Consider the following 17,103-nt stretch of genomic DNA (forward strand, 5'->3'; position numbering starts at 1 on the left):
GCCCTCTGCACGCACTGGTACAGCTTGGGGTGCCGTGGAGCCTCCTCCCCGCACAGTCTTTATGCTCTGTTCTTTTTGTAGGAGATGAGTCAGGGAAATAGAGGCCAGAAAGACCAGCACCATCCCCCTAGCCCTGGAAACTCCTCCCCTCAGCACACACTGGAACCCCACAGCAGTAGTCCCGGCCAAATGCAGGAGCTGGAGGCATCAGACACACACAGATATGGCTTCTATTGGGAGCATCTCCCACAGATTTGGATATGTTCCCTCTCGTTACTGGATCTGCCAGTCTGGGCCGAGCATATCCCAACATGCTCTAAAAATAGAATTTTTGAAACAAAGATTTCTACTTGTTTTTAAATATCCCTGTTGCAAATGGCTTGTGTGACACTAGAGCCCCAAGCCAACCGAGGGGCCCTTTACCACGTGACAGGCACAGGTTGGATACCCTCACATTTAACTAGAGCCAGGAACATTCTCTTCAAATCCGTGCCCCCTACTCTCATCAGTCTGGCCTGCAGCCTCCTCTTGCACCTGTCCCGGGCCCAAGCTCAGGGGTTCGCACATCTGTGGAAAATTGGTAGGAGCGTAAGAGATGGACTCTGTCTATACTTTCAGCCAGCCCTTCCTGTTCTCCTCTTCCTCCTGATAGCCTATGCTCCACAGAGAGGCTGTTGGGAGCCTCCCCAACAGCCCCCTCCTGCCTGGATACACCTGCCTGCCCGGGTGAGATCTGGGCCATTGCCACACCTAGGGCCCGGCTGAGCATCCTCTGACAGCAGTGGGTGGAAAGGCTGCCACCAGTTACCGTTCCTGAAACTTTGTCCTCAAGATCCCCTGCCCCCGGCCTTTAGATGTTTAATCTCTGTAGACTAAGGATAGTGTGAAAATACGATATTATACTGAAAAGAAAATAGGAAATAAATGGTTTACATGGAACAGAGTTGAGGGCTGGAACTCCCCCAGCTGGACTTAAATGTCAGAAGTGAGTTCAGGGGTCCTGGGGCTACCATGGCGCTACAGGGCTTCTGACCAAACAGAAAAGATCCAGGAGGCCCTGCTGGCAAACGGCTGCTCTGTCTCTCTGGTCACACTGATCCTGGAGGTTCAAAGCACCTCTGGGAGTTGTCACCAGCTGTGTCAGAAGTCCCTCAACAAACACCCAAAAAGGATCAACACACTGTGGTGTGACCATTCTGAGGAATGAGTAACAGCCTTGCCAGGGGAGAAGTTCTCATAAACACAACATGGGCGAACTCAAAAGCATCTCTGGTAGGAAGTCTAAAGCCCTGTCTACTGCTGCGTACGGAACCTGGTGCAGTATGCCAGCCACTGCCTTGAGAGTCAGAAAGAAAACCTGACCTCCCCCCACAGGGCCTGACGGACCCTCGGGTAACTGGTTAAGTGCTGCTATTTTCATCATTAGCAGCAAAAATGCCAGATACTCTATTCGAGGGGAGTTTTCATTGAACAGACTTTTTTTTTGGTAAGCCGATTTTTCTATTTTCACAGACTACCTATTGGAACTGATGGCTTTTTACTGATGTTTTCATCTTGCTAGTCTCCTAAGCCTTTTTATCGCTGTGGGTTTTGTTTTTTGTTTTTCTCTCAGTAACCCCCCTCTTGTGGGCAGCCTCCTCCTGAGCAGTGTCAGGGGCAGAGCATGCAAATCAAGTTGAGGGTGACTTGACCCAGTACAGGAGCCTCCAGCTGGGGCAGTGTCTCTATGGGCCAGCCCTTCCCAGGTGCCAGGGACGATAACCTTGCTGGGGACATCGTGCCAACAAATTAAATCATTTTACAGGAAAAGAAATGGCAAGAGGAAAGCACGGTTAAAGTTCTTCTGGGGCTGGGGAAATAGCCCAGTGGGCAAAGTGCTTGCCATACAAGCTTTAGGACCTGAGTTCAAATCCCCAGAATCCATGTAAAAAGCTACACATGGCAGCTTTCACATATGCCTGTAAGTGGAGACAGGCAGATCCCTGGAGTTTTCAAGGTAGCCAGTTTAGTCAAATAAGTGAGTCCTGGGTTCAGGAGATACTCTCTCTCAAAAAATAATGAAGATACCTGATGCTGACTTCTGACCTCCATGCATATAGACACTTGTACATGTGTGCACACGCATACAGAGATGAGACATACAATAAAAGAAGGAAGGAAAAGTCCCTGTGCCATGACTCAGGGATGCAGGAGGAGGGCATCAATCCATCTGTATCCCAGACGGCCATCCACTGTGGTCCACAGCGTCAACTTTTAGGCGCCTCTGATGCCTCTGCTCTTCTCTGTTTCCTTGGTAACTGCTGCCCTCCTGGTACTTGTCTAAGCCCTTTTCTCTTGGCCCCTCCTTTCTCATCTTTTCTTTCCCCGAGGCCCCTGCAACAAACCCAAAAGGATACGAGGAGGAGGGGTGTGGATCCGCCATCAGGCTCTCTGCCTTGCCTATGGTATTCAGGGAGGATGAGTCCCCAAGCCTCTGATAGAGGGACTCCGGGGTCTACAGGAGACTCCACTGTCAGAGTCTGAGGCCGGAACTAAGAAGAGAAAAGTACACAGCCCTTTCCGGGGTTCTGAAGTTCACACTCCCCCTCCTGTTCTACTCCCCCTGTCAGCTCACCCCTTCCCAACCTTACCAGCCCCACGGGCACAGATGCAGAGACCCTATGCAAATTATTCTCTCAGGGCGCTAGGATGGCATTTGTTGCTGTGATAAGTATGAAACCTGTGGTGCATGTTTGGGTGTGCTGGCCCATGACGTTGTCAGTGTGCAGCTTTCGCAACTGAAAATCCTAGGGTGGCTTTCCTCGGAAGACATATCATGTGGTTGAAATGCAATGCTAATGTGCCTTGGAGTTGGGCTAGTTGAGATTTTCACGCTCCCTGCTCCTCACTTTCACAGCTCTGAAGACTCAGCAGTAATATGTGGGCCAGAGAGCCAAGCAAGAGTGTGCTATACGTCTAGAGATGTCTGCAGTAGACATCCAACAAGCAGAGTGAGCTTGGCAGGCACCCCTGCTCTCCAACGACTGTCGAGCCCGAGGCGCTGACTCAGGTTGACGCCACAGAAAGTCATTATTGGTCAGAAAGATCCCACCTGTGGGCTAGCCGACGCCCCAACACCCCAAACTGGCAGGAGCCATTGCCCCTTCTTAAAATCTCTCCCTAAATTGACAGAAGTTACACAATATGCTTTTCCATTCTTGCCTGCATAGTACACACACACACACACACACACACACACACACACACGTGCGCGTGCGCGCACTCGAGTGCAAATAAAATTGGAGAAATCTAAATAAGATCAATGGATTATCTAAAAGTCAGTGACTTCACTGTAATGTCCCATTACACCTTTACAAATTGTCACGACTGTGGGACCTGACCGGGTACCCACATGATCTTGCTTGACAATTTCTAACGAATGCATGTGAAGCTATAATTATCTCAATAATTTTTTTAAAAAAAAATACACCTCTCCTCCAAGTTTGAGCTGGCAGAATTGCCAACATGACACTCCCAGCAAGGAGTCAGGAAATTCCTGCTAGCGGAATCTCTGCCTTCCCATGCCTTTCAGGTCCCTAGCTTTCCCTGGAATGCTCAGGCACTTCTGTCTTGTCTCTGAGTCTTGCACGGTAACTAGAGATGTTCTCTAGCCAGCCATAGTCACGCTGGCTAGCCTCTGGAGCTCGCCGAAGCCAAAGAAGTGCTCTGTAGCTAGCCCACTGTTGCCCTCATCATAGGACACCATCTTTTCTACTCTGTGGTGACCAACCCATGCCTCTCTCTGCCTCTGTGTAACCCCGTCAGCTCCAACACGCACCAGCATGGATACTTCCTCGCACCAACTGCCAAAGAAGTCCGTCTAAAGTGAGATTGCATAGTTCTGCTGGTTTCAGTCCCCACCCTGTGCCCTTCCAAGGTCCTTCTCTCGGTGTGCGGGATGATTGGGTCTGCTGCTGGGGACTGGGCTGGAGCCCTCACGAAAACAGGCAGCTCCACTGTCGAGCTCTCTCACGGCCTCTAGTTTCCCAGGCACGAGTCCCCCCCTCAGACACACACCTTGCAGCAAGACCGCTTCTCCAATGTGTCAAGGAGGCTTGGGTAATTACCCTCCTCTGTCACAAGCCTCCAACTCTGCATGCACACAGCCTCTGCCCTTGCTTTTCCCGCCTCTACTCCTATTCTTGCTGCGGAGAATTTGGGTCAGCTATATCCATCCCCCTGATTGCCCAGCTGTGGGCAGGAGTGGGTCTCTTTGTCTTTAGCCCTTCATCAAGGAATTTCCAGTAGGAGGGAAATAATTCCAAAGAAATGGATGTGAGCTCCACAATTGCATTTACATTTTTTTTCTTTTTGAGTTTTCAAGGCAGGGTTTCTCTGTGTTACAGCTCTCGCTCTCATGGAACTACCTCTGTAGACCAGGCTGGCCTCGAACTCCCAGAGATCCGCCTGCCTCTGTCTCCAAAGTGCTGGGATTAAAGGTGTGCACCACTGTGGCCTGGCTTGCATTTACATTTCTGTTCTAGTCCTTCCCTGTTGCTACAGGCCTGTTCCTGCCGCTGGGTCCCCAACCCCTTTTTCCTACACCTAGGGCCTACTGCCAGCCCCTCCATTTGGTAACACATCATTCTACTGACTGACTTGTCCCCTACCCTCTACCCACCATCTTTTCCTGCTTAGCACACGCCTTGCAGCTCCATCAGCAAGTCATTGTGTGTCCTTGATCTACAAGACTGACCTATACATTCCTCCCTCCATGCCCCTTCCTTCCCAGAACACACTGGTTAGAGCCACCGTCACTCTGAGCGTCATTATTGATCCATGTGTCAGTGATATAAATTCTAAAATGTGAATGCTTGGGAAGTGAGGACAGTTGCATCTTGGCTCCCAGGCTCAAGGTAGCTAACGTCTAAAAACAACAACAACAAAAAAGCTGCTCTCCAGATGTTAGATGTGTGGTTATGTCAGCGGGTGGGTGGGTGGGTGGGTGATGACGTCACCTCAGAGCCCGGGATGTTCACGGTGTTGGCGTTGCTGGTGGCCGGTTAACCCAGAACTGGTTTTGCTCACCCAGCCCTCTGTGGCTCCTTTCCACAGATGGGGTTGACCGGACCTCCACAATCTAGAAACTGAAGATGAGAGTGACCGCGCTGGCCGTGAAATCGACTGCTGCGGGCCCAGTGTCAGCCATCTTCAGGGTTGCATAGAGTCTTCCAGGACACTTTGCAGCCTTTTCCCCCTGGTCCCTCGCCCATTTTGATTTTGTGAGAGCGTAGGTCATCCTTGTAAACATATCAGTAGACCTGGGGTTGGTCATGTTGTCGTTTGTTTCTGTCGTGGGATGGGACGGTATGCAGGGTGGGGAGGGGACTCTAGGGAACTGTGGGGCGGGGTGGGGCGGAAGGATGCTCATGGCTTCCTGGATGGAAATGGGGTGGGGAGGAGTACCGCCAGGAGACACTCGGGAGGGAGGAAGCTGCCCGGCCCGGGGCAGCTTCTCAGAAGCCCGCTTCATGTAGTCAGCCGGCACAAGACAGAGGGTACAGGCAACCAGAGCAAGAGGTGGCTGGCCTGTTTGTGTCTCCTCGACTGGATCTCCCTAAGGCCCTGCTTGAAGCAAGCAGCCACGGGACAGGGCCATGTGGCAACAAGGGCAAGAGGACGAAATTCCCTCCAGCAAACTTTCAAACTTTGATTTGTGTATTGTTTACATAAGAGTTTTAAAGGGTACATAACCTGTAGAGTTTGGGTAGAACTTCTCTTCATACTATGGTTTTTGTAAAAGACTGATTGCTATGGATTCATTTTTGTTTCATCTATTTTTATAATAGTAGCAGGTGTCTTTTAAAACGGCTGCCAAGCTCTGCTTCTCGAGAAGATGGATGCAGTCAAGTAGGCCTCGCATGGCCATCTCCCACCATGAGGTGGGAGGAGCTTCCACCATGAGGTGGGAGGAGCTTCCACCATGAGGTGGGAGGAGGAGTGTGTGGATGCATGTGAAGGGTGAGAGGGTGTGCCAAGGACACAGAGCTGGTGGCTTCATGTGGTCAGTTACGGATTTGCTCATAGGTCACCCAGAGATGATAAACTTTGCAACCTCTTTCTGGGCTGGATTTGCATCCCACCCAAGGTCTGTCTTGCTTCCAAACCTCCCCACAGGCCCCTGGTCTCACTCCACAGTCCCGCTAGAGGTCTCTGACTCACAACGCTTGTGATGGAGGGTTTGCAGGAGCCTGGGAGCCGTATTCTTTTTACCCCATCTCTGCTGAAGAAGAATGGTCCAGCAATAGTGCCAGAGAGATCAGTGCAGAGAGGCAGAGGCGCCACCATCCAGGGCGGGCTATGAAAGCAGAAGCAGGGAAGGTTAGCTTGTGAGAGAGAGAAATGGTGGCTGTGTCCATGCGTGTGAGTCCAGGTTTGCTGTATTGGGGAATGACTGATCCAGCCTTACACGGGCAAGGGAAAACACACTCGTGTGACCCGTCATGCAGTGAGAGATCAGCTGGGATGCCGCAGAGTCATGGCAACATTTCAGAATTTGATGCAGTGAAGGATATTGGAGGACATCGAGAAGGAATTGTGCACTGCACTAGAAAATTCGTTGTGCAAATGGGATGGTGTAAATGCTTTACCAGAGGCATGATCTGGGAGATGAAGTAAGGCCTGTTCATTAAGTGGGTGAGACTGATGCCTCTTTAAATAAAAAGTGATGTCTAAGTCAAAGTTAAAGGGATCGAACCATGCAAATGACTGCACCTTGCCCATGTTACTCATTTTTGGGTTTTTTTTTCAAATTAGTGAAGGGCATCCAGACTTTAAAGGCCTTAATAAAAATCCACACAACTTTGTTTACCTGTCAAGATTACAGATGTACAGCTAGCCCAGCCTTGGATGCTGCAACAGAGATCTTGCAATCCTTGCAGTCCAGAAGGCCAAGGGCACCCTAAGCAGACAGAGCTCTTAGTGAGCACAGAGGCCCTGGGTGAGCCATTCCATGCAGCACATTGCAACAACAGTAACAAGGGCGTCAGGCCACTCCTGGGTGAGCAGGTCTTGAAGATGCAAATCCATGAGCAGAAGCGTGTTTAGTTTCTATATGTGTATATATAATGTTTTTAACCAAGTGCCATTAACACTTACCCCTCACGCACCTTTTCCAAACAGTCTCAGTGTTGGGGGAGGGGGTGGGATGGATGGTCACATGTGAGGCAGAATAGGTGAAAATGTAGAAGGCCAAAGGCACGGCCAGAGGGTCTGAGGATGTGATTGGAGGACGCTGAGGAGGTAAACGGAGAGGAACAACGGGATTCCTCGTCTCGTAGGAAGCCAACGGTGTGGGGATCTGCCACATGCCCATAAAGACATAGGCTACTCAGAAGCCGGATTGTGATCACAATCGTGTGAACGTGAGTCTTTTAAAAAGAAGAAGACCATAGAGTATTTGCAAATCTGAATTCCTATTTATTCCTTCATTGAATATAGAAACAATGGTTATCTGATTACTAGAGATATTATTTTGGATATGTTACTTATTAACTTGCTATGGCTGGTAACCATGATAAACTCTGTTATTAGTAACAACATAATTCTTTTTTTTTAAAAAAAAAAAGGAAAGCTTATTTTTCATTGACTGTAAAGATTTATCTACTTAGTTGTGGTTTGCTATGTTAATGTTTTCTCTCTCTTTTTTAAGTTTTCTGATTTTTAAGAGCCTCTGCCCATCTTGTTTAGATTCCTGTGTTGACTGCAGGTACACAGCTCAATTTTAAAACCCTAAAGCAAAGGAATCTTATTTATACAAAGAATGAAACGATTTCATGCCTGAGGCTGTGAGGGCTAGACCCGTAGGAATAAGCTGCAGTGCCTTCTTTGTATTTACCCATTGACACCCCCACGCCGTGCAGCTGTTTTATATTAAATAGTAAAGGTTTGAAACTCTCAGAGTAAAATCTATTTCACTGCATAGGTTCCCCCCCACTCTGATGTAAGCAGCATGACTCTCTGCACTGTCTGAGGCACAGTGCTGGTCTGCGATATCATGGGTGATGTTTTATTGGTGCTTTTTACTCAGTGTTTTCTTACCAGAACACAGTAGGAAGAAACACACTAAACTGTGTACAAGACACGAAACATTGCTGCTGATGGTGTTTTGTTTTTCTCCTTCCCCCACACATGCTTTTGAGTTTCACTCTTTTTTTTCTTTTAAACACAAATCCAGCAAGCATTATAGATGCTGCTGGGCCTGCCTGCCAAGGGCTGCTGTTTGCACTAAGCTCTCTCATATCCTGGGTTGACCTGAAGGTCTTTTTCTGCTACCCAGGTCGGGAGCTGCGACTGGGCCCCACCTCCCATTCTTCTGAGGTGACACTGAGGGAAACCAGGTTTTCTTTTGAGGTGTCGCTGGCTGCCTTTTGCAGAATGGGGGTCTTCTCCGGGTATTTTGTTCTTCTGTGCCTCTTGTAGCTTATACTGATGCAAGGTTTGTAGACCTGTGTCCCCCAGAGCCTGGGTGGAGGACCGAGCTAGGAAGGAGAGGAACGTGGGTTCTGTAGGACGTCTTTCCACTCTAGCCTGAGTTGGGGAAGCACCCTGCCCAGGGTGCCAAGGTGTGCCCATTACAATCAGAACCTGCAGCAGGATAGTTGAACGCGGAGCTGTGATAACACTAATGTTGGGTTTGTTTTTGTTTCTTTTTCTTCTTTTTTTTTTTACAACTCATCAGAGATGTTTGCAAAGTGACTTTTGTTTTAATTCTTTTATCTTGACTTAAAGGTGAATGTGTATCCCTCTGGGAGGAGCGAGAAGAAAGCAGGAATGTTAGTAATGGCAAACAGAAGACTTCCTCCCTTATTAATATATAACCCTCACGTATTTATGCCTAACGTAAGCTGACCTTCAGAAGGCTTTCTTTCGTTGCATGCCCTGTGCAGGCATTCGTATTGTACATGCATGCCTTTTGTCCTGTTTTCCTGTATAAAGTCAGTGAACAAAGAAATATTTTTGCCTAGTTCATGTTGCCAAGCAATGCATATTTTTTAAATTTGTCATATATGGAAAGAGCATGTTTGTTACATGTAAAAGCTTTACTGATATACAGATATACTAATGTTTGAAGATGCTATTCTTTGCAAGTGTACAGTTTTCAAATGTTGTTACCCGTGACAACACCCTTGTGGTCTAAACTTGCTACAATGTATTTATTATTCATTTCCTCCTACGGAATTAAGAATCATGGCTATATTTCATATGGTTATATTGAGAGTGAAGGGAAATGATTAATACAAGGTTTTGTAACACTGGTGTGTGTGTGTGTCTTTTTAACCCACTCTTTTTGTAAGCACCATCAATTGCTTTCCAAAAAAAAAAAAGACTAAAGTCTTAGAAATCAATCCTAAATGAAGAACCAGCAAAAACTCACTGGTTGACTCTTCTCAGCTGATCACGACATGTGATGATCACGACATGTGATGACCACTTTTAGCCACGTGCTCCTTTCTGAACTGCTCAGGGAGAGGGTTGCCAAAATATATGTCGTTTGATCTGTGTCCAGAATAGTCAATAAATGCCTTGCCCAAATTAAATGCAAACTACCTTCGCAACTATGGTCCGTAGCTTCCTCCTATTTTTGACTGCCTTTGATGCATCTCACACCTATATAATAGCAAAAACAGCCTTGGGACTTCACCTGCACGTGCTTAGAATCCCATTCTAACACTTCCGATGCCAGTATGATGACATCTAATATATGGTAAGCTCTAAGTGTCCTGCAGTTAAGTGTAGGACTGGAGAGACAGACTTGGGTTTAAGGTCTGGCTTCAGCATTCCCTAGCTCCATGATCTAAGGCAAGGCTCTTAACTTTTATATGCCTTGTGCTTGTGTTTTTGTTTTGGACTATGATGATTCAACCTTTATGTCTTGAGACCTCTAAGCCAAAGAGAAGTGAAAACAAAATACGATGAGGAGGTATTCTCACCTATAACCTTGCAACCCTAAAGTTCTCCAAAGTAACCACACTTGGCACTGGGTCAGTGATGTCTTAGGATCTCTGTTGCAGTGAAGACACACCATAACCATGGCAACTCTTATAAGGGAAAACATTTAATTGGTTGGCTTTCAGCTTTGGAGGTTTAGTCCGTTATGGTAAGGGCAGGAAGCATGACAGTTAGTGCAGGCTAGCATGGTGTTGCAGAAGGAGCTGAGAGTTTTACATCTGGATGGGCAGGCAGCAGGAAGAGAGACACTGGGCCTGGCTTGAGCATCTGAGAGCTCAAATCCCACCCCCAGGGACACACTGCCTTCAACAAGGTTACACCCGTGCCTTCAGCAAGACCACACCTCTACTAGTGCCGTTCCCTATGAATCTATGGGGACCATCTTCATTCAAAACACCACGTGGCCACACCGTGATTCCCTTTCTTCAGGCTGGGCTGCTTAAGAGACATGAAAAATCTAAGTAGGTGCTTGAGAACATAAAGAAATGTTCCACACACTATGATACAAAATGAAATTCCTCATAAAGCTGAATCCTTACAACACAAATGAGCTATAAGACAGGACACACAAGAGAATATTGGATCTCGCTGTGAAATGAATGGAATGAAGAGAAAGGCAAGGATAGGGAAAAGATTGGTGCGGTTAGCATTGCCCCTAGAATGGGGCTGTGGTAGTTGGTCCTGACAGCAAAGCTACAGCCCTCCGCAGCAGCCTTTGTAAGGGAATGTTCAATCCTGGAGAAAGGTTCTGCACAGAGAGAAGCTTGCAGCCTATCCCACAGCCCCTGCACCAAAGAGAGGCAATTCCACTTTTGAAAAGGAATTGAGCCAGTGAGATGGCTCAGTGTATAAAGGAGCCTGCCACCAAATCTGACCTGAGTTCGACACAGGGAAACTGTGTGGTGGAAAGAGAGAGCTGATTCTGCAAAGTGTCCTCTAATCACACCCAGCACTCAGGACATAGGGGCAGATGGATCTCTGGAATTCAAGGCCAACCTGAGCTACAGGCTGAGTTCTAGACTAGCCAGGGTTAAATTGACTGAAGATTTGACACATTGATATATTGGTACGGAAGAGGCCATAGGTAAACTCATCTAAAAGGCCACAGGTGAGTTATTAACTCACAGCCCAGCAGACAATGCTGGAGGAGTCCAGTCTCTTAGGGAAGTCTCCTGGCTTGTCCTGTTGGTCCGTCATCACATCATCGTTCACATGAACAATCCAGGCACACTGGCATCCCACCGCAGACCTGCAGACAGTGTTTCACAGATGTCGACTTCAAAATCACCCGATAGAAGCCTCTGGACATGCCTGTTGCATTGAGATAGGAGTTCTGCCCACTGTGAGTGGAACCATTCCCTAACTGGGATCATGGAAAGTTTAAGTACAGGGAGCTGAGGAGCAGCACACACCTTCCTTGCTCTCTGTTCTGATTTTGGAAGCAGAAGTGATGTGACCAGCTCCCTGGAGCTGTTGACTCTGTAGCCTCCATTGTCTCAAGCTGAGATTACAGTCCATCACAGGATGCTTTACCACAAGGGGAAGGGACACTAAGAAGACAACAGATGTGTACAAGCATCTCTGCTTTCTACTTCTGTCCACATATCCTGACCTGTGAGCCCACCCCTTCCATGATGGTTTCAGCCTCTAAGCCCTTAGCAGTAGCCCTGGGATCCCCTACTTCATTCCGTGTTTCTGGTACCATTAGTGAACAACACATGGTTTCTTGCCGATTTTTTCCATTTAACATAATCCAGCTCTTTTGTGAGGTACACGAAAAATTAAACCTACACTGGCCCTTGCTATATTTTATGAGATGAAGCAGACAAATTATTCTCTCCATTCCTTGCAAGGTCGTGTTCTGCTTTGCTAGGCTCTGAGGATGATCAATGGCTACAATGTGCCTGTAAGCCAGGCGGACAATGCTCTCATTCCAAAAGTCAGTCTCAGGTCCCAGGGATACCTAGAAATTGGCCCAAGGATGATGACCAATTGGGCCATTAGTCACTCCAAATCTGAACACAAAATAGATGGGAAATGGGAAGTGGGTGTGTCATGACTGAAGCCAAAGTCCTTGGAAACAAGCCTGGTTTTAGAGCGCTGTTCCCAAGTCACCCACAAACTCTCCTTTCCACATTCCCTGGTGGATTGAAAATGGAGGGTGACGTGAGTGCGTGCGTGCGTGTGTGCGTGCGTGCGTGCGTGCGTGTGCGTGTGTGTGTGTGTGTGTGTGTGTGTGTGTGTGTGTGTGTGTGTGTATGAAGTGGGAAGTGTAGGCTAGGAAAACGGGGAGGCAGGCATGGCATCCTTGTGGCGGAAGGCTCTACTTGAGCAAATGATTGTTCAGAGTCCTCCAGGCTGCAGTGCACCTTCCGGACAGACTTGCCCATGTGGCTTCTGTCCACAGACACTGACTCCTCTGTTTTCAAATTCAGAATTCAATGTCTGCAAATTTCCTCTGTGGAATATTTTAAGTAGCTTCTACTTCAACAACAACAAAAAGCCAAAAAAAAAAAAAAAACCAAAACAAAACAAAAAAATAGCCAGGAAGCCAGGAAGCATTTTGGCAAAAGTTTTAAGTTCATACATTAAAAAAAATGCTTTCTTTTTAATAATGTATTTCATCTGTTGTTTGTTTGTTTGTAGTTTTTGTTTCGTTTAAGTTTTACTGGTTTAAGTCCAATGTAGGAGAAACAAAATTAGAGACTTGGTGAGTGACTTCGTCTCTCACCAGAACTGGTAGGACTTTAAATAAACAGCAACACTCCTGGAGGTCCGCAGCCAGTGTGTGTGTGTGTGTGTGTGTGTGTGTGTGTGTGTGTGTGTGTGTGTGCGCGCGCGCGCGCGTGTGTGTGCATGTGAGCGTGTGCATGCACACCTGCACACATGCCATAAGAATCTTGCAGCTCAGTTAAGTGACAAGAGGCAATGTACACACAGGTGGATGCGAGAATAAAGACACATTTTACAGGAAATTTCCCTCTACTTATTGCTAAATGCACTGAGCCAACCTCAGGGTGGAGAACGCAGAGCCAACAGGCTTCTTTCATCTCTGTCATCTGAGGCTGGGCCAGCACCATCTCCTAAGCAACCTTGCATAGCTGCTAAGAATCTAGAATCTGTGGTCTCATTCACCTGCGGCTCAGTCCAGTTTCTCCAGGTCTGCTTCCAAGGAGTTCACGTTCAACCTGCTCTTCAAAGCACAGAGACGTCAGTGCACAGTGCTAGATCTGGGCTTTGACGTCTACCCTGTACATGCGACATCCTGAGAGGGAGACCAATCAGATAGACGCCTGTAAAGAGAGGACACTAGTGCCAAGGTCCTTGTGGACTCATGGAGAAGTTCAGAGTTTCTTCAGGTGGCAGCACTACACCACACGACAAAACCTGAGCTGCTCAGAATGCTTCCCACCGCCCTCCCCACTGCCAGCACCCCGTCCCTCTCCTTCAGTCTCGGCTTGGATGACGAGCGCCTGGGGAGGTGTCTATTAGAGGATGAAGAAAATGGAACTGGTACCCAACTCCTCCCTAGGTGGACATGATGGCCTTTACAGTCAAGATGGAGTCATGGACAGAGCTCTAGGCTTTGCAGGGTTCCTGGAAAAGCCTACTCATTCACACTGTCCCTTGGAAGAGAGTAACACCCTAAATACGAATAGCGGGGACCACAGTTAGAGGATGGTGAGTGACTAAGACCCTCCAGTTACCACCACCTCACAGAAACACCTATTTGGGCACAAACTCTCTCAGAAGAGTGAAGAAAACTAGATGAAAACGTTCCAAATCTGGATTTTGCATAAAATGAAGGAACGACACATTGAAGAGGCAGGAAAGAAGGAGGTATCCTAATCATTTCTCCTCAAACTCTTGGTCATGTGACTTGGAGACTCTCCTGCCTGGGAAGATGGGAAGAAGAAAACCCAGGCTTAAAGCAGAGTCAAAATCTGACCAAACCTCCAGTGCTGTGTTGTTAGTCAGGGAGCCCTGGGTCTGCCCCCATCGCTGCCCCTCAATCTTGGGACAGAGGCAGACTCTACCCACTCACTGACAGGTACAACAGAAAAACAAGCTCTGCCCTGAAGTCAGTGTCAGCGCACTGTGCTGAAACCCAGTGCCACAAAGGACTTCCATCAGAGCTGAAAATCTAGGCAGAGTTCCACAGCACCTGACCACAGCCCAGGGACTGTGAAGAGGCACCTGGGCCCACCCAGGCCCACACCCAAAAGGGGCCCTTTTTAGACACTCACTGAAAAGCACACCAAACATGAATTTGTAACAAACTTGGTCTTGGAGTGCTCTCTGCTAGTGAAATAGCAACAACACGCCAACCATAGACTTGTAGCAAACCTGTACTTAAGGTTCCACCTAGTGATCAAACAGCAGAAATGACCACAGGCTCTGAAGAAAAGTAAGCAACCTGCCTAAAATTCCTGGAAGGAAAGCCACAGACGAGGGCAGATTAAGAAATCAGGAGTAAACAGAGCCCTCTGATGTTAGAGAACATTATACACCAGCAAGCATCAAGATTATCCAGGAAGGAACCTTTAATTCCAGCGCTCTGGAGGCAGAGGCATGAGCATCTCTGTGAGCTTGATGGCCAGCCTGGTCTAAATTCTAAGTTCCAGAATGATCAGGACTTCCAAAAGGAGAAGAAAGAAGAGGAGAGGAGGGGATGGGAGGGAAGGGAGAGGGTAGGAGAGGAGGGGGAGGGGAAGAGGGGAGGAGGGGAGGGGGAGGAGAAGAGGGGAGGGGGAGGGAGGAGGGAGGGGAGGGGAGGGGGAGGGGAAGAGGGGAGGGGGAGGGGAGGAGGGGAGAGTAGAAAGAAAAAAGAGCTAGAGATATTTCAGACCCAAGTTCAGTTCCCAGCACTTGCATCAGGGGGTTCACAACCACTTCCAAGGGATGCAACATTTCTAGCCTCTGTGGTCTCTCTCTCTCTCTCTCTCTCTCTCTCTCTCTCTCTCTCTCTCTCTCTCTCTCTCTCTCTCTCTCTCTCTCTCTCTGTGTGTGTGTATGTGTGTGGTGTGTGTGTCTGTCTCTCTGTGTGTGGTGTGTGTGTGTCTCTGTGTCTCTCTCTTCTTCTCTTTTCCTCTCCTCTCTCTCTCTCTCTCTGACACACACACACACACACACACACACACACTTAAAAATAAATATGCAGGGAAATGTGATCTGTGAGTAAAATACGATTCCAGGAAACAACAATAAAGCAATAATATGTGCAAGCAATTGAAGAGTCTAAACTAACCATTAGAAGAAAGCCCAGAGAAGCTTGACCCTCTGACCAGAGAAACTGGAGACTTGAAAATAACTGTAAAATAATTAAATGGAAATCCCTGATCAGAAAAGTTAACAACACAACACAAGGCAACAATAACAAACTAAATCAAACAAGGGCCAGCGAACAAAACGGCAGCCTTTTTGAGACCCGTTGCTGGAAAAGGAAAAAGAATAAAGCAGAGGACTGCAGAGATAGCTTGGTCGTTAAGGGCACTCCCTGCCCCTGCAGAAGTCTGCTGCTCTGGGCACCAGGCACTGTCTTCTGCCCACTTACAGAGCTCTCACACACAACCCACACATGGCCACGGGCACATAAATAAAAACAAAATAAATGTTTTAAAAAGAAGAAAAATGAATGAAGCACGTGCTGCCTATGAGAAACTCACTTCACCCCCAGGGACTGCACACGTTGAAGTGAGAAAAAAACAGTTCACGAAAGAGGAATTCTAAGAATGGCGGAAGTGGCCTTGCTGTATCAGATAAATTAGACACTGGGTCAAGAGCATAAGAAGACACAGGGAAGGTCACTAATTAGCAATAAATGAGTTGATTTAGCAAGAGGAAATAGCACTGTGAATGTATGTGAGCCTTCGAACCTAACATTAGACCTACATGTATAAGGCATGTTAACACATCTGAGTGGAGGAATAAACAATATCCAGTGACTCAGTATCATACTTTCAGGACTGTGCAAGTCATTCAGACAGAAACTCAACAAAACAATAGCAGAATTAAACTGCATCCTAGACCAAATGGACCACTCAGCATCACTGACTATCCCATCCAATAGCTATGGAAACAGACTCTTCTCAATGGAACACAAGCATTCTCTAGGTTACATCATATGTTAATCCTCAAAACAAGCCTTGACAAACTTTAGAAACTTGAAATTATGTCATGTCTTGAACAATCAAGGTATCAAGAAGAAACTAAGAAGGAAATTTAAATGTTTCAGGAAAATGGAAATACATCATAGTAAAACCTACGGGATTCAGTAAAGGCAGCTCTAAGAGGCAGGCTTAGGTGTGGGGTGATGTTAGGTGAGGAGGAGGTAAGGGACACGTAAGTTACAAAAGATGAGAGGAATAGGGGTGCTATACGTAGGAAACGAGGGGAGTCACAAAGCATGATTCCTTCAAAAATGCCACTATGGTATCTAATATAATTAGATACAATATCTAATATAATTTTTAAAATTATAATAAAAAAGAAGGGGGTTTGTAACAATGATGCCTACATCAGAAACAGCAGGATTCAAATGAGTAATCCATCACTCAACCCCAAGGAACTAGAAAAAGAAAGAGTAGAACTCAAGAGAATAATAGGCATTAGATGGCCTCCATTTTGCAGATGGGGAAACAATCTCACAGCCACTAAGCAATTTGTTAAAGATTCTAGAAGCCACAGGGCTTGGATCCAGGTGTGTGTGTCCCAGATTCTGCAGGAAGTGACTGTGGCAGGCTGTCTGAGGTTCTGGGAGCGTCATAGGAGCACTGGGTACAGTCACTGTCATGAGTCTCCCTGCATCCCCTTTCAACTGCCATTGCAACCAAAGACACCAGAACTCTGCAAGCTGCCTATTGTGGGGGCATTTGGTCAAACACAGCCCAAGTTGATGGAGGGAAGCCATACAGCTGTGGGGTCTAACCTGTCAGTCCTAGGTCTTGTGGAAGAATATTTCCATTGCTCTGTCCCCAGGGATTTTGGCTTAATTGTTCTAGAACATGGCTCCAGGGAGGGTCAGGCACCCAGATGACTCTAATAAGTGGTAAATGTGACAGCCAGGCACCCCTTTGGGGCAGCAGTTTCAACCTGTGGGTCACAACTCTTTTG

The 17,103-nt window shown here is 47.3% G+C and overlaps 1 protein-coding gene across 6 annotated transcripts in view; it reads left to right on the top strand.

Moving 5' to 3' along the window:
* Samd4a (sterile alpha motif domain containing 4A) overlaps positions 1-9,293 on the top strand; it is a 215,120-nt gene extending 205,827 nt beyond the window's left edge. For 5 of the 6 annotated variants that reach the window (XM_040735732.1, XM_005085801.4, XM_005085802.4 and 2 more), the window contains one exon: positions 5,095-9,293. In XM_040735732.1, the coding sequence (XP_040591666.1) occupies positions 5,095-5,123 (29 nt within the window). In that variant the 3' untranslated portion in view covers positions 5,124-9,293. Of the gene's footprint in view, positions 1-81; positions 342-5,094 lie in introns of those variants that run through there. The other variant, XM_040735733.1, reaches the window with a different exon arrangement.
* Positions 9,294-17,103: the final 7,810 nt, after the last annotated feature.

Source organism: Mesocricetus auratus, unplaced genomic scaffold (genome assembly GCF_017639785.1).
Source record: "Mesocricetus auratus isolate SY011 unplaced genomic scaffold, BCM_Maur_2.0 Super-Scaffold_100048, whole genome shotgun sequence".
Lineage (NCBI taxonomy): Eukaryota > Metazoa > Chordata > Mammalia > Rodentia > Cricetidae > Mesocricetus > Mesocricetus auratus.